At 40.9% G+C, this 19,826-nt stretch overlaps 1 protein-coding gene across 3 annotated transcripts in view; it reads right to left on the reverse strand.

Annotated features, from left to right (window-relative positions):
- The window catches only part of CDH4 (cadherin 4), a 455,912-nt gene that overhangs the window by 167,485 nt on the left and 268,601 nt on the right, over nucleotides 1–19,826 (reverse strand). For all 3 annotated transcript variants that reach the window (XM_035548142.2, XM_035548145.2, XM_035548146.2), the window contains one exon: nucleotides 13,159–13,382. In XM_035548142.2, the coding sequence (XP_035404035.1) occupies nucleotides 13,159–13,382 (224 nt within the window). The remainder of the gene's footprint in view (nucleotides 1–13,158; nucleotides 13,383–19,826) is intronic.

The raw sequence follows: 19,826 nt of genomic DNA on the forward strand, positions 1-19,826 counted from the left end.
CAACATTTCTTTTTTATCTTCATTTGTTGACGATGCATTCTCATGACCTTAATTTCTCTGGTGTTGTTTAAATACGTTGTACATGTTTTCTGCTGTTTAAAAGCTGTGAGACAAATGCAGTAACAAAGTCTGGTGAGTACGAATGCCAGAACTATTCAGATCTCTAGCTGAAACATCCAAGAGCATCTCTGGAATAACAGCAACAACTAACCATGCGCCCCAGAAAACTCTCCTGTACTTTTGAGTTTTCAAGGATATAAAGTTCAACTCAAAAGCAGAATATGACACCAAATTAAATTAATTATAAAATACAGCTTCAAATTCTGTTTTTGCGGAATAACAGTTTTCACTGAGATAACAACTGCTCCTTCTCTCGTTGCCTTACTGGCCATATGCTTTCCAGAATCTCAGGCAGAGATCTTTGAAAGATAAAATATTCCTCTACCTTTTGTAGTGTCATCAGAATACAATCTGTCCACAGTCCTTATCACAATCAAATCAAGCATATCTGATGCTGCTGCTTTAGGGTGGTTTCCCTCCTGTTGCCTTTGTGAGGTGCTTTCACCCTGTTACGCGTGAGGAAACGATGACAGGCATTCGCAGCAAGATAGAGAGAAGTCCATGAATTCCCAAAACTCCACCTAGTGTCTTAATTATTGGGTTACACGAATTATGATATCCTCCAACTCACTCTGCACTCACAGCCTCAGAAAGACCATTTTATGTGCTAGGATCTGCTCCCACCGTGCTGAGTTCAGCAGCAGAGCAGATAGCAGCAGCACTGAAGAGGTGCTCTGCACCTTCAATGCAGGCTGAGACTGAGCTTGTGTCCAGCTGCAGGAGGTCCTACTACAGCACAGCATTGTCCATCCCTCCTCCATCCGCCTCAGCGGCATCCCCAGAGCAGGAAAAGGAGCTGAAGCTGTACTTGGACGTGATACTTAAAGGCTGTGTTTGCACATCTGGATTTTTCTAAGCATGTCTGTATTATGCATAAAACCATCCTCTCTACACCAACAAACAATGCTGACAGTATTCATGAAATGCCTCCAGCCTAACCTACTCTGCAGCAACTCCCACATCTCAGATCCATTCATGAGCACAGGGAAGACATATCTACAGCTCCTGACTTTCCTGATGAGCTGTAGTCCACACCATCTCAACGTCAAATTCACCAGACATACCGTTAGAAGAACTGTCCTTCTTGCATGTCAGGAAATCTGTCCAGAAAACACTGCATGCTTTTCCTGGTCTCTGGCATTTAAACTTTGGTTTTAGGCAGAAAGAAAAAAACTGAACAGAAAATCTGCTTTCCTTGGTTTCTAAGGCCACATGCTCTGCTCTGATGAAGAGTCACATCATCTCCTTAAGACACAAGCCTGTAAGACTGTGTTGTTGACCATGATTCCTGAGCTCTGCTCCAATGGTTTTCAAATGACATCTACAAACCAACACAGTTCAGGACTACCTAGTATGTCTGGAACAACTGAATTTGTTTTACATCATGTTGGAGATATCCCTTTAGCAAGGCTACATGGGAAATGAAATCCAAGTTGCAATACCACGGCTCATTCTACAGCAGAAAGAGAAATACATGCCAAATGGAAATTTAAATCCACTTTCCATTCTGAAAATGACACGGTGACGTTTATAATTCGTTACAACACGACCAAATACCAAACGTAGAACATGTGAGCATGGTCTTTGGCAATACAGATAATTAAACAAGCATACGATTCTATGATATAAAATTGTCATAATTTAGTAATTATGCCTGTCTATTACTTTAGGACATTGATAAGCTAGAGAAATACAGCTAAACCAAAACGAATGAAAATCTTTGAACTTTAAGAGAAAAAGTGATTACAAAGTGTGGGATGAAGAAAAACAACAGGACAAAAGACCATGCTGAGATGTAAATTTTTTATGGATTTGGATTCGGTATGATTTAATGCCTTAGTCTTCCTGTTAGGGCAGAATTGTTTAAAGCTTGCTAACGAAGCAATGCAAACCACTCAGTACTAGCTGTATTATTTAAAACCTACATCCTACATCCTTTGCTCCAAACGGGTGAGGTTGTAAGGTGCTCCAACGGAGCCCATTTATGCCATGACACCGAGAGCTCATAGAGACTCCTTGCCTGCATTTAGCACTACCAGTAAAAGACAAGGTGGAACAGCCATGTAGCTAGTGGCTGTCTATAAGTTCCTGCCACTTCAGTCCGTGGCTTGAGACCTTCAATTTTTGGGAAACTTGGGCTAAGCTCAATCCTCACTCACAAAAGAAGTTGAAAAAAAAAAAAACACATAGAAGAGGACGTGTGGGTTCCCTGTAATACCAAACCCTATGTCTACTAGTGAAAGGAAGGCTGTGAACCACTGACTTTCCACTAGTGCACAAATAAAACCAGTGAGTGTGAAGAAATACCAGCTTTCACCTTCCGCTACACTTAGCACTAGCCAGTCTCGCCAGCTGGCACGTCTCCCCTCCCAGCCAACCTGCCTTTGATATCCGTCAGCCTCTGGCTACAGAGACATCTGGAAGTTATTATCCAGCAGAGCGTATCACAAACCCATTTACATAATATAATATCATATTTTGTGTTCCTGCTTAGCTGAACATTTTGGATCACTCTAATGTTTGGGTAAATAAGCCACCATTCTCTGCATATAAATAACTGTGCGTCTTAGGGTATGTTTGTTAGAGATTATTAATTTTATAGGGCTCAACCCGCAAAATGGATGAATGCTCTGGATTCAGCCATAAAATAGACTATTCTTGCATTTGAAATAAAATCTAACTGTGATGGAAGGTGAGGTAATAAGGCTTTTATTCCCCAAGTATCAGTATTATTTATGATTTAACTTGTTTTATTTATATGCTAGTCTTATTATTTTTACAGAATCTTTAACACTTTGCACTAGACATTTTTCAGAAAAGAAATAATACTTGGCTTGCTTTGTTTCAAGTGTCACTCCTAGCGTTTAACTGAGGCAACGTGTTTTTGATACACTTTTATTAATGCTAGGAGATACAAAGACAGCTTTAGTCCATTGTTCAAACATATTCACCTTCATCCCTGTTATCAATATGCATTTTGAAAACTTCTACCATTTTCTACCACAAAAAATCGATTTAAAAATATTTAATCTGAAGCATTTTTGCTTGTTTCCATGGTAGCTGTGAAAAGGACAGGAGGAAATGGTATTTACCAAACACAAAATAAGACAATGAAAATATAGCTTAGTTCCTTAACAAAGGGAACATGAGAGCACTGCTAAATAAACAGTTGCATGAGTTCTGTTCTAAGGAGACAACGTTTTGCTGACATCAGGGATGGCAGTGGAGGACGAATGAGCTCTTTTTTCCCAAAATACACCATTTTCCCAGTTTTTGATCTTCTAGCAGAAAGAGATATTTCATTTTGTGTTTTCATACAGTATAATGAAAGGGTTGCAGAACAAAAGGCAAATTTATTTATTTTAGGGTAATTGATTCTTTTGTATTTAGGTCATTGCTGAATTTGCCGAAGTTGAAGGCAGGAAAGTATAGTTTTAAGAAGATGAGACTTCCTATTTTAGACTTCCTTTTATTACAGTCTGTCTGTGTGAAGGTATTCTTTAGGAACCATGCAGGTAAGGAATCCATAATTTGTTTTTTTTCCTTATCTACCTCCTGGAATTCTGTAATGACTATCTATATTACCTCTATTTACTAATAGTTTTAAGCACAGTGGTAAATTTAATCAAAGAGAGCTTCATATCACGTCCCATTGCCATCAAGACATAAATTGCTATTCATGAATAATTTGTGTCAAAGTGTTCTAAAAACTAGTGTTTTAGCAGCAAGATGTTCCAATGTGCACAGTACTTCAACAGGGGCATTAAATTAATGTGTTTGCAGAGAAGCCACTAATTGACAATGAGACGTGATTTTGGCAGTAGACTTCCACTTTAAAGATAATGAACAGTGTTCAGATATAGAGAAGAACCCCCTCTGCTCCTAAAACTATACTAATAATTCCTGGAATAAACAGGAATAGAGGGAACCAATCCTGACAGGATATTTCAAGTGCCAAATCAAGCTGTTTGATCATCACGACTTACAAAAGCAAACAGTGGAATCTCAGCATTTGTGACCTTTATCAAATCTGGCTACATACAGTCAGGAATGTTATGTTTGGTTAGGAACTCATTAAACAAAATTACCTCTCCATTTATAGAAACCATACAATTACAGTATAAAACATTTTAATTAAATCAGCTAGTTAAGCAAAAATTCATTACATTTTTTTTTTTATCAGTTAGCAGTGGGGCTGCATAGAGCAGTTCACATTAGAGTCAATTAGTAAGAAAAATTGTCAGATTTGGCAAGTGCAGGAGCTTCCAGAACACATCAGCTGACAGGGAAGGAAAAGTTTGACTAAAATCGAACAGAGTTATGGCCCCCAGAGGAGGAGAATGAGCCATGTAAAATGCACACACATGCATCAGGCATGCCAAACACACAAGGAGCCTGTGTCAAAGCTGAGCAACTGTCTGAATGTGCAGTGTTCCTTGATTTCTGAAAAATGATGTGTGCATGCAAATTTAAGGTTGCAAGGTACCTGGCTGGCTTTGCAGGCTTTGGAAAATTTTAACCAGCACAACTAGTAAAACGTGATCAGAGTGACTGAGGAACCAAAATGTTTGTTAGCATTGTAAGGACTGCAAAGCAAGAAAAAAGCTGAAAAAGAATATAAGGTGAAAACAGGAACTATTCAAACAGGTAGACTATAATGCTCATTTGTAAGTGAGGCAGGAAAAGATCACTTTTTTTTGCAGAAGACGCAGCAGGGCCTTTACTGGGCAACTGTAATTAAATGCGAAGTCTGGACTCCAGAGGAAAGACACCCACTAGCTTGTGGCAAAGCCCACGAGGTTGCCGCAGAAGACTCTTATTCAAAATGACAAATGCTATTTAATCTCTTTGATCAGAAAACCTAACAAGGTTAGTGGTGCAGATAAGTAACTTGTAGACACAGACGGGAGCCAACGTGCAAGCTTATGTGTTGAGCCAGCATGGCTTTTCATGTAGCTGCTGACCAGGAGACCTACTTTGGGACAGAACACATTGATTTCCCAGTACAATTTAATCAATTTAATTGAAATTCAGAAATTACCTGCACTCACCCAACACCTTTCATTTGCCCAAACCTTTGGTAAATTATCATTGTTTTAAGTCAAAATTTGGTTAACATCACCAAAGCACCTCAGATGCTTTGCTTTTGTATTAGCAGAATATGGAGAACTGCAGGCAACAAACATACTCATTATCAGTCACAAAATGCAAAAGGTATCTCTAAGGGGAGAGGAGTTTTGACTGGGTTGGAGAGGCAGCACTGTATTGAAACTTATTCTGTAGTACCACACTGCACCGATGATTAGAGGTATTGCCTGTACTGTGCACTGCTTTCAAGATTTTAAATGACGCTCTTCCTCTTCCATTCTCTGGAAGAATCACATGCCAAAGCAGGTACACAAGAAATCCTTCTGCCTTTGGTGGAATCTTTTACGGTTCCCACAGGTTTCAAGCACCTGTGATCCTTTCTTGTCATTGTCAGGCTCTGAATATTACAAGAGCTTTCAATGAACAGAAGATGACATCATCTACAAAGCATAGCTCTTGATGTACTTTTCTTTCTCATTTTAAGGCTTGAACATCTTATCCCAACATGAAAAGTTCTGATGAGGCTGTTTCCTTGTAAAGCTCCCCACATCAACTTGACCTTTTCACATTCCCTTTGTAAGATCTAATCTTGCAGTGCTTCTTAGGTAGGATTGTTTAAGAAACATCTAAATTACTGTTGTACTCTATCTTCTAGTGTTTATAAAAAGACACTTCTACCTTTAAGTTAATGTCATTCTCATAATTGGAAGAAGCCAAACACAATGGCTTCAGAACTACAAGTACTTCTCAAGAGTGTGGCTATTAAATTGCATAATACTATGTGCTCTTCTACATGTTACCTGTTATGATATCTATAGGACAGGAATAAAGGTGGTGGATCTTGGCATATATTATAAAGTACAAAAAAGCACACAAAAAAACCCTAAAACGACACACTACTGTAGCTTGATATTAGCTCTTTCATTCTGCAAGTATCTCATCAAGAAAAATGCATGAAATATCTGGGCTGGAAAGCCTCTTCTTCTACCCCAATAAAACTTCTAATGAGTAATTTTACAGGCAACATTTTCAAAATTGCTCCAAAAAGCATTTCTGTTGCTTCTAGAACTCAGCCTGTTACAACTGCACTTTATCACAGAAAGAAGCAGGAGAAAATCTACCCCTTAACAAGCCTGTGAAACATTACTTAATCTCATTTTATTTTTCTAAAGCCATGAGGTTCAAAAGCTACATGAATTAAAATAATCATAATGAATTAAATGTAACAATATTCCTTCTCTTCATAATGTTTGCAAGTAAAAAGATCACAAGAGATTTAAGAGATCACAAGCACCACTGCTCCTTTAGCAAAAACCAAAGTAATTCATTCTGGTACTTCTCCCCAGTGCTAGCATGCGAGTTTGCCCTTTCAAGTTATCCTTTGGTTATTTCAAGAGGCTCTTGAGAAAAGGCTGTTCTTCTTTTATTCCCCAGTACTGGAGTGCACCTAAGCATATGCTTAAATTTGAACACATGAACACATTCAATTTATCCCCGTTTGCATGCTAAAATTTAAGTGAGTGTTTAAATGCTTTGCTGGACGGAGAGAGTATCTGAAATCCCACCGCTACCTGGTGGTACAGACAGCCTGCTCAACCCACCCAGCCATGCTGGATGCTCGGGGCTGCCTGCTGCTCCTCGCTCCTTCAGCTGGCGATGCCAAGGAGGCAGAACATGAAGCGGCTGCGCAACCAGCATCCAGCCAGCAAGTACCTGACCTCCAGAGGCTGGGAGGAACCGAAGCTCTTCCTCACCCTGAGCTTGTAACTGTGATACTGTCTCAGTTCGCTGGGCAGAAGAAAAGAAAGGTGGACTCTCAGGGCCCCTGACAAAGGCTTTTTTTTTCTAAAGGATGTGCCTGCATGAAGGCATTTTTGTCTTTTACTCAGACTTGTGTTTACATGCAACATGGATCACCACAGCAATGAGGAGTTTTTTTTTAGGAGATTCAGTCCAAAATGTTTTTTTGAAGCAGCAGTCAGACTCAAGCAGTTAACAACAAAGAACGTGAAACCAGAGGTCAAGCGCTTTGATCTCGCGAGGGCACGGCGTACATCACAGGCGGGCAGTACGCAGCAGTCCGAGGGCTTTGTTTTATCAGCAAAGACTTATTTCTGTGTAGGTAGTTCGATCCTTACGACTTCTTTTTGTTTGAAGGAAGACAGATCTGGAGTGAATTTCACTTCAGGATGATCTTTCTAGTATGGCTTTGAGCCTGACCCTTGGTAAGATGCTGACTATTTAAGAACTAAATGCAGCAAGTGCAGTGCTCAGAAAGTTCACGTAGTGGGCTGATTTTCCAAGGCAATGAGCACCTGTATGTCATATCTTATCTTGGTTTCAGTGCAAGGCAATGTGATTGAACACACCTGAAAATCAGGTCAAGGAAGTTCACATGCTGTCACAAACAGCACTTTCTGCTCACGCGACGATTAAATGCTAGATGTTCAAATTCACTTAAGCATGAAGTCAGACAAGTTCACCTGACATGTCTCCACCAGACTTCCACAATTACCATGATCAGTTTCACTGGTAACAGTTATATGATATTGATGTATTAATTTACCCCCAGAAGTGGTCAAACAAGGCGGCCTTGTGGCATCCACTGGACAGCATAATGAGCTGGTCCTGAAAATGTGCATAAATATGGCTAGAAAAAGGCAGGGTGAGAAATACAGTCCTTTTTCTTCAGCTCCTCTCTAGGGATAACACAACTTGCCATAAACTCCATCTCCTTGATGCCATGTATCATACCTCATCCCAATACAGGGGAAGGAGGGAAGGAAAACAACTGAGGCAGCTTTTCCTCTCCTCCTTCCAAGCACACCCACTTGAAAGTGTCAGGGTAAACGGGAGCAATGGAAGCGCAACTCCTGCTTAAGCTGTCATTTTCTTCCATCAGGGGAAGGATATGTCTTCATCGCTCCCAGGCCCCGTGCAGAGCATCCTGGCTAGCACAATAACTGAGGTCATAAACATGATCGGTGCTGAATAAGCCTTTCCTTGCCTGGAGACCTTTGTATTTGTGATCAGCAATAAAAGGCTGTATTGGAATTTAAAATCTCAGCTAGGTAAAATGCCAGAGATGATTATTTAAAGGCTTTAAATCAAAAAAGCTGGCTGTAAGAATCAGCTTCTCACATTCATATTGTATGGATGTGGATTCCCACCTCAGTAATGAAAGAAGCCCCAAATAAGATGAGACATAATAAAACACAAGCTGGACTTAAGCAAGGATTGGTTTTTGACAGTGTTTCTCAATGTTTTAAACACTAGCTGCATACCCACATATTTGCAAGATTTTAATTGCACAACTTCCAGTACTTTAACAGTGAAAATTACAGTTAACAGATTTAACAAAAATTTACATATTTCCATGCTCAGAATTTGAGAATCTAAGACAATGAGAAATTTAGGTTTACACAAACATGTTTCAAAGAAAACAATATATATATTTTTTTCTTAAGTAAATCACTAGCAGCAAAGATGACTGTCATTCTACATGTACTGAATATATCCTGGATGTCCAAACTCTTTTGCTATGAATTCCTTTCTATGCTGTATTTCTGTGATCCCGATTCTAATTCATGGAGAACAACAGAGAAACAGGAGAAACTAAAGAAGAAAAAATTGCCAGAAATGACTTCTCATTTTTAGATGCATGTAACCACTGAAAAATAAAGCTCAAAATGAAAGAGTGGGCCAGAACTTCAGATGAGACAAACCAGCACCGGGAGTGAAGGATACTGATCAGCAACGGATGACAAGGAGCTTGGACTGTATGGACATGGTGATAGTGCAGTAAGTGAAGCACGAAGGGCTATATATGCATTCATGCACTTCAGAAGATTTGAGTTTCTGCAAATAAGAAGCAGAGGGCACTCTGAAGACTGAAGTCTACAGCAATGTCACTATTCACAGACATAATCTTCATCTGTGGACTTGTGGTTAAATCAATATCCAATTGTTATACATAACAGCATGCTCTCTTAGAAAAGAAGACATTGCACTGCTAATTCCAGATAAGTAAAGTCTGGCTTTACTGTGTTTTCTTCTGGAGAATTATCCCACTCAAGTTTATCTTTCATAAATGCTGACACAAGCTACAAGGACTTAATATTATTTCATAAACAACTTTTTTTCTTTTCTTTCTTTTGCTTCTTTATTCCAAATTATACCCACAGGTCTGACTGATACTTTCAATTGGAACAACAGGCAGCCAGACAAGAACAGTGTAAGAAACTTTATCTTAAGTATTTATTGTTATGCTAGAATATCACTCAGTTTCCTCTGGGGTAATTCGTCACTCCTGTGGGAAATATGTGACCTCATTTGCATTTTCTAATTGAATTGCTATCAGGTTTCCTGCAAGACTGAACAAAAAAAGTTCCTAGACTTACTAACACCACTTGTATTAACCAAAAAGTTTACCTTCAAATGCTTTCTGGGGAGGAAGGGAAAATGTATGCCTCATGTATCATAAAACGTGTTTTTAAATATTTACCTTCTTTGCCATCATTTCATCCTATTAGCATTAAACTTTACTGTAGGCATTGGATTTTATTTTATTTTTTTAAAAGCAGTTGCCAGAGAAGATTTGCAGATTTGCCCAGGTTATTCAGTTATTCAATGCAATTAGCACATTTATTACACCAACATTAAGAAGCAGGGGAAGCTGTCACTGTATTGGGTCACTTGCCATCAAAATGCCAGCTTGCACCCAGAGTAACTGCACAGCTGTGGAATCTGCAGCACAGGCACAGACTCTGATTTTGCAATGAAAGCACCCCAGGGGATGCCTATCCTGACAGAAGCTATCCTGAATTCATTTGCTACCCACCCTGAGGATGTGCTGACCACCAGCAAAGCTCTCCAAACCTGCTATGCAAATTTCCTTTCTTAGATGCTGTGATAATAAAGGACCACAAACACAAAGGATCGCATTCTTGAGGCTCTGAGCCCTCCTGGGAAGTAGACTGCTCTTTGCAGGCAGGCTATAGAAGAAAGGGCTTGGTCCTTCAGGACACACTGTGAATTTGCATCAGAGCAGGGACGTCACTTCTGGTCCCCCACAACCTTGGCTGATGCCTCAACAACATCAACTTCTCTTATATTTACTCTGTACTAACCATTTTACTCTGTACTGACCTCCACAAGAAGCCAAATGTCTAATAATGGCCTTTAACATGGGATAATTGTATTTTCATGAAGCTTTAATCCATGGAAAATCATAAACTAAATTCAGATTTGGCCTTTCAATGATGATTCAGGAAGGAGAAGAGGGGCAGCAAGATTTCCTCGTGCAGTGAGGCTGCCCCAGCTGATGGCTGCCAGTCACGGAGAAGCGCCCTGAAACACAGATGCTGGGCAAGCAAGCCAGAAGGACTTGTTTGCTGTAGGTGCCAGCAAACAGAGATCACTAGGTGCAATAAGGCAGATTTCATGCCAATTATTTTTAATGTCTGGGAGCTGTTTAGCATTTTCACAAAATCAGTCACGTATTTACAAAGTAAAACGGAAACGGATGCACGCGCTAGAACAGAGTTGGTCTTTCCCTCTCTCACGTTACCTCCTCCGTTCTCTCTTGCATTTGCCATCCCCATACCCTTAATATACCACAATAGTGTGAAAAGTCTTTAAAACAATGATGTAGTTATGCTTGAGTCATATTATACCTTACAAAAACAAATGTGAAGTCTGTTTCTAGTAAAAGCCATGAAATGTAGTATATTAGGGTCACGGCCTGAAACATATTGTACTGGATATTGTTGTTTTGTTTTTAGCATAAACACTATTATTTTTGAAATAAACTCATAATCATATTTATTTCTTTAGTAAACAAAGGATTATTTTGTTGGCAAAAAAGCACAAGCATTTAAATAAAATAGAAGTCAAATGCCTGCTACAGGAACCCACAATAAAACTCCTTGTGACCTCGTCATTAGTCTTGTCTTCTATATTTTTTCAGCCTCAAACTATACACTAATAAGGCTTTTAGAAAGGAGGGATATGAATTTTAAAAAGCTTAACGCTCTCTATTTTGAACCAGAGTTCAGCTTATATTAACATTAGATGAGTGTCGAACCAAATATTTTACTAAAGCAGAAATGTGTACTTACTCAGTTTTCTTTCTGCTACAACAAGAAGAAATTTAAAGCAGTATATAAGACACCTTACTTTGTGCCTTCAATATTTAATTACTTTTAGAGGGAAGCAGTATTTCTTTGGTTAGAAAATGGCAAATACAGCTGACATAACATACAGGGCTTAGCTCTATCTCGCACAAGCCAGACTTTTACTGAAGAGCAGCAGAAATGTATTTATATGACTCTAAGTCATGCAAAACCTCAGGGGTCAGTCCACCGGGTGACTAATAGATTTAAGCCTCTCCAAGTCTTTTCCATCTTGTCTCACACATGATATAAATTTCCCCAAATGTTGCAAACTCTCACGTTGCGGCATTCTTACAATAAGGCACAAAAAATCTCTCTCCTTCTTTCCCCTCCTCTGCCCTCTCTGCCCAAGCACTGCAGCAAAGAGGAGAGGAGAGACCAGTCTTGCTATTTGACAGCCACCACCGTGCATTAATCCAGTCTACAGCCACAGCCAAGTGGCCCTGCCTGTCCGTTCCCAGGTGACGCCCACCTTCACCCTTGCTCTGCAAGGTCTTCAAGACCCAGCAATAAATCAGGCTCCTCAGCCAATTTCCTGCCAAATTTATGCTTTATGCTAAAGGTAACCCCAACTATAGCAATGTGTTTAAGCAGTTTAAGCATAACTGCCCAACCATCGAAGAACTGAAGAACTGTTTTTTTTCTTTTTTTTTTTTTTTTTTTGAATGGGCAGCAGACAGCATAACCACATTTACTCAGTGTCACACATGATTTCAGCCCAGACTAACACTGAAAATGAAGAACTGCTGCCGAAGATAATATGGAAGAGGTGGGCCAGAGACAGCTACGCAAGGAGCAGGGCAGAAGAAATGTGTTTTTGTGGAGCAGTCCCTGATTTCATTGCCACTGCGCAGCCCACGGCTGTATTTAAGTGAAGCAATATCGCTGTCAGATTGCTGGGCAGGGACAGATCCTTCCTGCTTTCGAGCTATGTGCATGAAACTAAGAAAGCAAGCAAGCACTGGTAAACTCCTGTTTCAAACACTGAATGATGCAGGCTTTGGAGCTGGTGTTGACTACAGCTGTGGGGAAGGGAGGACGCGGGCACCGAGCAGAGTTTGCCACTGCGGTGCCACGTTGTGTGTCGCTGCCCTGCTGGTGCTCACAGCCTGTGAGCAAATGTCCCTTAGCAGGCAGCAGCAATGCTCCCTGTCCTCGCTGCACTGGAAGAAAACAAGTCCAGATCTTCATCTGGAATCCCTGCCTGGGTGCACACATCACTCCCGAGGAGCTGCAGGACCATGCAGAGTGCTTGTGGAGAGCAATGAGGCACTGTGAAAGCTCGGGAGATGTCTGCAGCGCAGCAGAAGCAGACAGTGCACGACTCCAGGACTACACTGTCACAGAGAAATCTGAATTTAACCTTGTGTTTCTCAAGATTATGGTTGACTTGGCCCCTGGAGAGAGAGAGGCACCTTCTGTCTGCAGGTTTTATTTCAAGTTGAGGTAGAGTATTAGCAATGAGAAGCAAACACAAGGTATATAATAGTATATACCTGCAGTACATAACAGATCCAAGTGGTTATTTAAATATACAAAAGTATGAGCTTACAGAATGCTTCCCCACTGGCAACCTAAAATCATTTACATCAGGGAGGATCAAAGAATATTTGCATGAAATTTGCTGCTGCTTGTGGCATTTTCTACCTGCACGCGTGCCCTGGAAGCACAGACCAGACGACACAAACAATCCTATGCTGCATGTGACTTTTAAAGGCTTAGGGAACAGAGGCAAACGAAGAATGAAATAAGAAAAAGAGTTCTGAAAGCATCTTACCTTGTGTCCATTGTGTTGCAACTTCTCTCCCACCAGAAACCTGATGATCGCCTCCCATCTGCCCAGGGTCTGGGGATCCCAGGCGGTCACCATCAGGATCAGCTGCTTCGAGGGCATTTGCACCTGGTGGACAGCATACATGGTCCCATCTGCTCTCACCTTGAAGTCCAAGCTGTTGGTTTCATACCGAACTCCCTTGTTACCGGCACAGTTATTAAATTTTACTAGAACAGAGAGCAAGAGATGGAAGAAACGTGTGAGATTGGCGTGATAAGAAAAGCAATCAAATACAAGTTTCAGACATTTAATTTTCACTGATGTCTTCTATATCTCTAATAACCATCAAGGAAATGATTTAACTGTTTCTTCGACCTTTCAGGAGTGCTCTTGTGCTTTATCTCCATTCCCAGGGGAAGAAGTTGTAAGCCATTTTTAAAGTATTTGATACAGTTTCATTAGATCTCAAACACAGCTGTTCCCCATTTCTACAAGTGGATTTTTCCCTTGTTGCCATTATCTTTTAAATTCGACTGGAGTCTATTACCCACACTGTGGGTATTTTTTTGCACGAAATGTTCTCCGTTTCCCTAACCCTTCAATAACCTACTTACCAGATAGCCTATTTGCACATTCTTAACTGAAATTTAAAAGCCCAGAACAATTCCATTATCAGAAATATAGAGGCAAAAAAATTACACAAAGAAGAAAAATTAAAACCATTTTGGGGAGTGCATCCACTGGTGGAAGCAGGTACCCACAACCAGAGCTGCCATCCCACCCTGGCCGACCACTCCACACGTTACAGCTCCAGCAAAGAGGAACTGTAAAACTTTGCTTCACAAACCACAACTCGTCATTTAAAAGCTTACACTGTCAGATCCAAGCTCCCCAATGGCTGGTATTTTTATTTTTGGCGTTTTTCGGTCAAATTCATTTACAGTCTAGTTTGAAAACTGTTTTTATTGGCATTATGAAGCATGTCACATACATTAGGCTGGAAAAAAACCAAACTATTATATGACAAAATTGACAAATCTGATAGAAATTGAACCTGCAGCTAATCACATAGGAAACAAAACACTTTCTGCCATTCAAGTAATCCACAGGGTGGAACACATGTGGTGAAAGAAAACATATTGTACCCGTAAAAATATCTCAAGTGAGTGTGAATGGATATACAGCTTTCTAGCTAGTCCCGTTACATGGGCTCTGTAATGCTGCAGCTTCTGAGAGCTTTGCAGCAATGCTCCGAGATAAGGAATACCAGCTAGCCCAGGTCTGATGTTGCCTCGGCAGGCACTTAACTTTGGAGAAGAAAGGCGAGGTAAGATGAGTCCTGCCTAGACTGGCTGTGGTGGGAGAAGGGGTGCAGAGGCAATCCAGGCTAGAGGAGCTCTTGGGGCCAGTCATCTCTTTCTCCTTGTACCATAGCTGACTGCTTCTGCAGTGCTGCTTTGAGCTGAATCAGGGGCTAATAGGGATTTAAAGAAAAACACCCAGGGGATGCCAAAGTGGAAAGAAAAAGGAGCCAGGAAACTGCTAACCAAAAAGCCCCCAGTACCACCACACCGTGGAGAAGTGAGAGGAGCAGATTGTGGTGGAAGAAGGAATTAAACAAAGTTTTCCCAAGTTCTCAGCGCTGACCACAGGACTCCTTTTTCCCTCCTTCACCGTACTGCACCTCTCCATAACTGGGGTGCTGTGATCATGCCATAACCATACATCTACAAAGGCTTTTCAGGCTGTGTATTTATTTAAGCCACATTAGTACTTTTTTATGTGTGTGTGGTGGGAACTGTTACCTAATGACATAGTAAATTATTAAGCACAAAGTAACTGTCACACACTGATTTACAAAAAAGATGGATAAAGTTACCTAGTATATAAAAAGTGTGGGTAATGCTTTTAAGCAATTTCATCATTATAGACTACAGCACTAGATTCTGGAAAGCCAAGGAAAACAAAAGGCCCTTAGCTTTGTTTTGGAAATCAAAACTGCCTGTCTTTATCTTTCACTGTCATTCAGCCTGCAATAAATAACCTCCATGTCTATCTCATCTGAAATGCTTTAGTCCAGACATTTGACCAGTTATCTCTGCTTTCTATCTCCAGAAGCATAACAAATGGTTTTTGGTGTAATAGGGAGCAGCATCTCCTGCATTACTCACAGTCTGAATGAAACATTGGCCACCATTGTTGTAAGGGACAGGATATCACTTAATTGCCACTTTGACCACAGTTTGAAGCTCTTGGCATCTTGCTTTCAGTCACTGAGTGTCAGAGCAAGGTGCAGATAGAAGACTGCAGATTCGGCAATCTGGAGTGGAGGATCTCTGTCTTATGAAGGTGAGACTTCCATCAAGCTCAATAAAGAAAAGAAGAAAGCTTACACTTCCATGGTTTCCAGGGCAGCTAAAAATCATCTCAAAGTTCAAAGTTCATGTATACAACTTGAAGCAAAACTTTAAAAAGATTTATGACTCCGTGATGAGGCTTCAAACTTCAGCATTGCCAGAGCTGGAGCTCAGGCCCCTCTTGAATTTCCACGTGCCATGAAATGCACGGGCCAAACCCAACTGGTGCCAATGGCTACCAGTTCACACAAGTCAGTGCTCTGCCTTGAGGTCAACCGGCACACAACAGCTCACCTCCAGTAGGCCAAAACTTCTTATCTCCCCAAACAAGGTATTACTTCTAAATCATCTACTGGGAATAACGCATGGACCACATTAACTCCAAAACTCTGCTGTGCTATCATTGACCTGACCATAGGGACAATCCCAGGCCAGTGCTCAGACCTGTGCCGGCACTCACTCTAACAGTAAAAACATAGCCAACAAGCCTGTCCATTGCCTCCATTTAGTTTTAGACTAGCCTGAAATATAGCAACTCATGAAAGCACTGAATGAGGTTAAACACACACAGTCACTGGCAGCTGCAAGAACCGGCAGTGGACACCTCGAGCAGCTGTGATGGCCTCAGAGACCCACGAGGTGGCTGGTACCAGCAGGGAAGGTCTCACCACCCCTTGAGACCACCCTGCTGCACTTCATCTATCAGGAACTTCCGCAAATCTCCCTTGCATTCACAGCTATAACAAATATGTGCGAACACATTGAGTGCTTTGCTGCTAAAGTGTTATTTATTTTCAGCTCCATGCCATCAGCATTATTAGAAAGAAGGTACATCAACTGGCGTATTATTGCACTCTTCTGCTATATAATGGCAGTGCAAAAAAGCGACTTCTATCTATACCTCCTGAAGTACCAACATATCATATACGAAAAGGCATTTGAAGAAGAGAGAAAGGAGTGATAATGACCGCACATTAAAAACAATTCAGAGCTTTCTTTGATTTTATTGAGATTAAAAGAAAGCCCTACAGTGTACTAGTAGTCTGAGAGAAAAAAATAAAATAAATCCCTTCCTATACGTGTATGTAGTGATTTCAGGACTCAAAGTACTTAAACATCTGCTTAAGACACAGCGCATTGCTCCAATATGCTGCTCTGGTGTCATATGTCACTGTGTCGACTTTTATGCTCCATTATCTAAAAATGGCTACCTCTTAGACAAAGTCCCTCTGTGACTTGCTAATTACTTCCATTAGTTTAAAACAAACTTGACTAGAGACAGAGAAAATCCTGAGAGAAATTAAGTTTAATTTTTTAAACAAGCAACATGTCTGCTCCACATTGCTCTTCCCAGGTAGCACACGTAGATGAATGCTCGGCAATAAATCAGACACAGCCAGCTCCTCCGAAGAGCCCTTAGGAACTGCAAGCACAGGAAGCTTTCAGGGACATAGGAATTCTATAACACTTAGTCTCTGCTGGTGACTGCACCTCGCATGACGGCCTGCATGACAGCAAATAGGCCCCGGCCTGAACAACAGCAAATAGGCCCTGGCTCACCCAAGTCGCACCCCATGAGCTGCATGGAGGGACTCTGGGGACACACGTGGCAGTATGGAAGTGTCTCAAAACCAGGCCAGGAGAGGTGGCATGTCCCATGGTGCTATCCTAGGCCTCGCTGACACTACCAAAGCCAGGTAAGAGCTCAACACTGCTACAGTTCAACCTCTCTGTGATGAAATGCACCAACACTTTTGTGACAAGTTTTTGACTAATCGATGCACCATGACAGGCAGCAATTTATGTTCTCAATTAGATGATACACGATCTCATGTCAGAAAAAACTGCTTCAGTAAATCAAAGTGCAGAAAGCCCAGGCCGATCCCCTGCTGCACCCCTGTGGGTGCTGCTGCTCTCACTGCCTAGGCCCCGCGTCTGCTGTGGCCATGGGTGGACACACCTTCGGCAGCTGCCAAGGACACCACCACTGAACTCCAAAGCATCTCTCACAACAATGAAAACTAGATATGGCTCTCAGAAAATCCCACCGTACATTAGTTTCACCTGATATCTTCATTTAACTGCTGAACGCAGACCCCTGTGACTGCCAGGTGATGTACTAAACTCAATACTAAATTCACATAAAAACTTCCACTATTCCACCAGTAAAGACCCTGCCTCACTCCCAGGGCATACTGCAAAACACACACTCACTCATTGTCTTGTGTAAGGGAGTACAATAAATGCCTCAAAAATTGCTAATCATCCAACTAAGTCCTCTGCTTTCCCTCAGTTTGAGGCAAGGCATCTGTGGGGGACGTCCACAAACAGATCTCAATGCAAATGTTCTCTTACAGCCACTACTAATAAGAGAGCTCAACTTTGCAGATCACTTCAACCACAGAGGGAAGACAATTCAGAAACTCATCAGGGCCTGAATATTAGGGACCACCACGCTGAGCTGCTGTTGGGTACCGCTGTTGCTATTGCTCTAGGCACCATTTGTACACAGCACAGAAGCAGTACAGATGAACTGCTCACATTTTCACCACATGGTTGCAAGGACTGCCATTAGTAATCCTATGCTCATTCTCCTTGTTTCCCTGTGAAAATGATTCTTTGGAATGTTACGTGACTACTAGGAATCAGTTTTTATATGTATATACACACACACACACATATTTTTCTATGTATATACATATAGAATCACATATACACATATTTAATATTTTTTTCAAATATTTGTGTATACATTTGGAAAAAAATCACATTGTTGTTCTGTACTAAATACCATGACTCAAGAAAAGGAGGTGTCTTCCATATTTTCAAATTCCACCTCACCTCTACTCTATGCTCTCATCAAGACAGAAACTAAAATTTCATTCAATGGCAGAAAATCATTTTTTTAAAATTCCTTTAGAAAGCTGTAAATCTATGCAATTTGCAGTTGATGCAACTCTTGACTTTAAAATAATTTAATAAATAAACAAACATTGGCTCTGTTTACCAGACTTAGATCTCTCTGTGGACACAAATCCATCTTTCTTTGACCAGTTTGAAGTCTAAAGAACACTGCATGAATTTAACATTCAAAAGCTGGAGCATCAATAATTAGGATTTCAGATAAACAGCAGAGCCACACATCTATCATTTTTACAGGATGGTAAAAAAAAAAAAAAGAAAACTTTTTTTTAATATACTCTGGAAAAATGTTCAGTGATGCTTATCGAAAGCTTATGCTGAAAACAGCATCAAATGCCTGATGAAAAGAAAACCAAGAAGGCACCCTCATTAGCAGGCTTTTAGGTTTAACCCTTTACCCTCATCATTTTTAATTGCTTCTCTATGAAAGGAGGAAATACAACAATTTGATATGCTGAAATAGGTATTGAGTGATGGACAGAGAAACTGCAGGAGTCTGCAGCAAACTGCTGGGCATCTAAGGAAAAAAATGGTATCTTTCTTCAAAAAAGACACAGGGTAAAAAAAAAATTCAACAAGTTTTGCATTGTTCTCTTTTATTATTTAGCTTGTTAAGCTAGCTGGACAGAGTCAAATGATCAAGTAAGGATCTTGAAAGATGTACGAATACACTGAACCTCCTTGCCCTCCAAATGTCTGAGAAATATATTGAATTTAATAAGACTATAAATGGTATAAACCAAAGAGTTCACTTTAAGCCTTATCCTTCTGGATATCCTTTAACTTCTCCTAGTCCATTAAAAAGTGCCCCCTTTGGCAAGCTACACAGTGCTGCAAGAGCTAGAAGGATAACATTTATTAGGATATACCCCCTGGCATGCCATCAGCCCACGGTTCAGGATACAGGTCCCTTTGGGACTCCATTTTCACCATGGTTTCAAGTATTAGCACTGCAAAGTTGTTTTGTTCCTGATGAACTTCAAAGCAGCAAATACATACCCCTATTTATAGTAGGATCCTTTCTCTTCCTCAGGTTGTGTTTTTTGAGCAGCTTCCTGTATGCCTGGTGTGCTTGTGATGAACCTGCACTGCCAAGCCCACCCTCACAAACACCTCTAATATGGGGATGGCTTAACCACGACCTTTGGAAATTTTGGATGTCTGAGTAAACTGCAGAGTCCTGAGACAAAAACATCCCTTTCATGTGATGTCTAGCAAATGGCTTCTTTTCCTGCCCTGGCACTTCCAGCCCAACGCTCCCACACACCAGCACTCATCACCTGCATGGGGCTGGCAGCAGCCCTGGTCAGCATTTGCTGGTGTGTCACCACATCAAAAATAAAAACAAAACAAAACAGAAAAGAACTTCTTAGGGGACAGGAACCTGTTGTC

Source organism: Cygnus atratus, chromosome 16, assembly GCF_013377495.2.
Source record: "Cygnus atratus isolate AKBS03 ecotype Queensland, Australia chromosome 16, CAtr_DNAZoo_HiC_assembly, whole genome shotgun sequence".
NCBI lineage: Eukaryota > Metazoa > Chordata > Aves > Anseriformes > Anatidae > Cygnus > Cygnus atratus.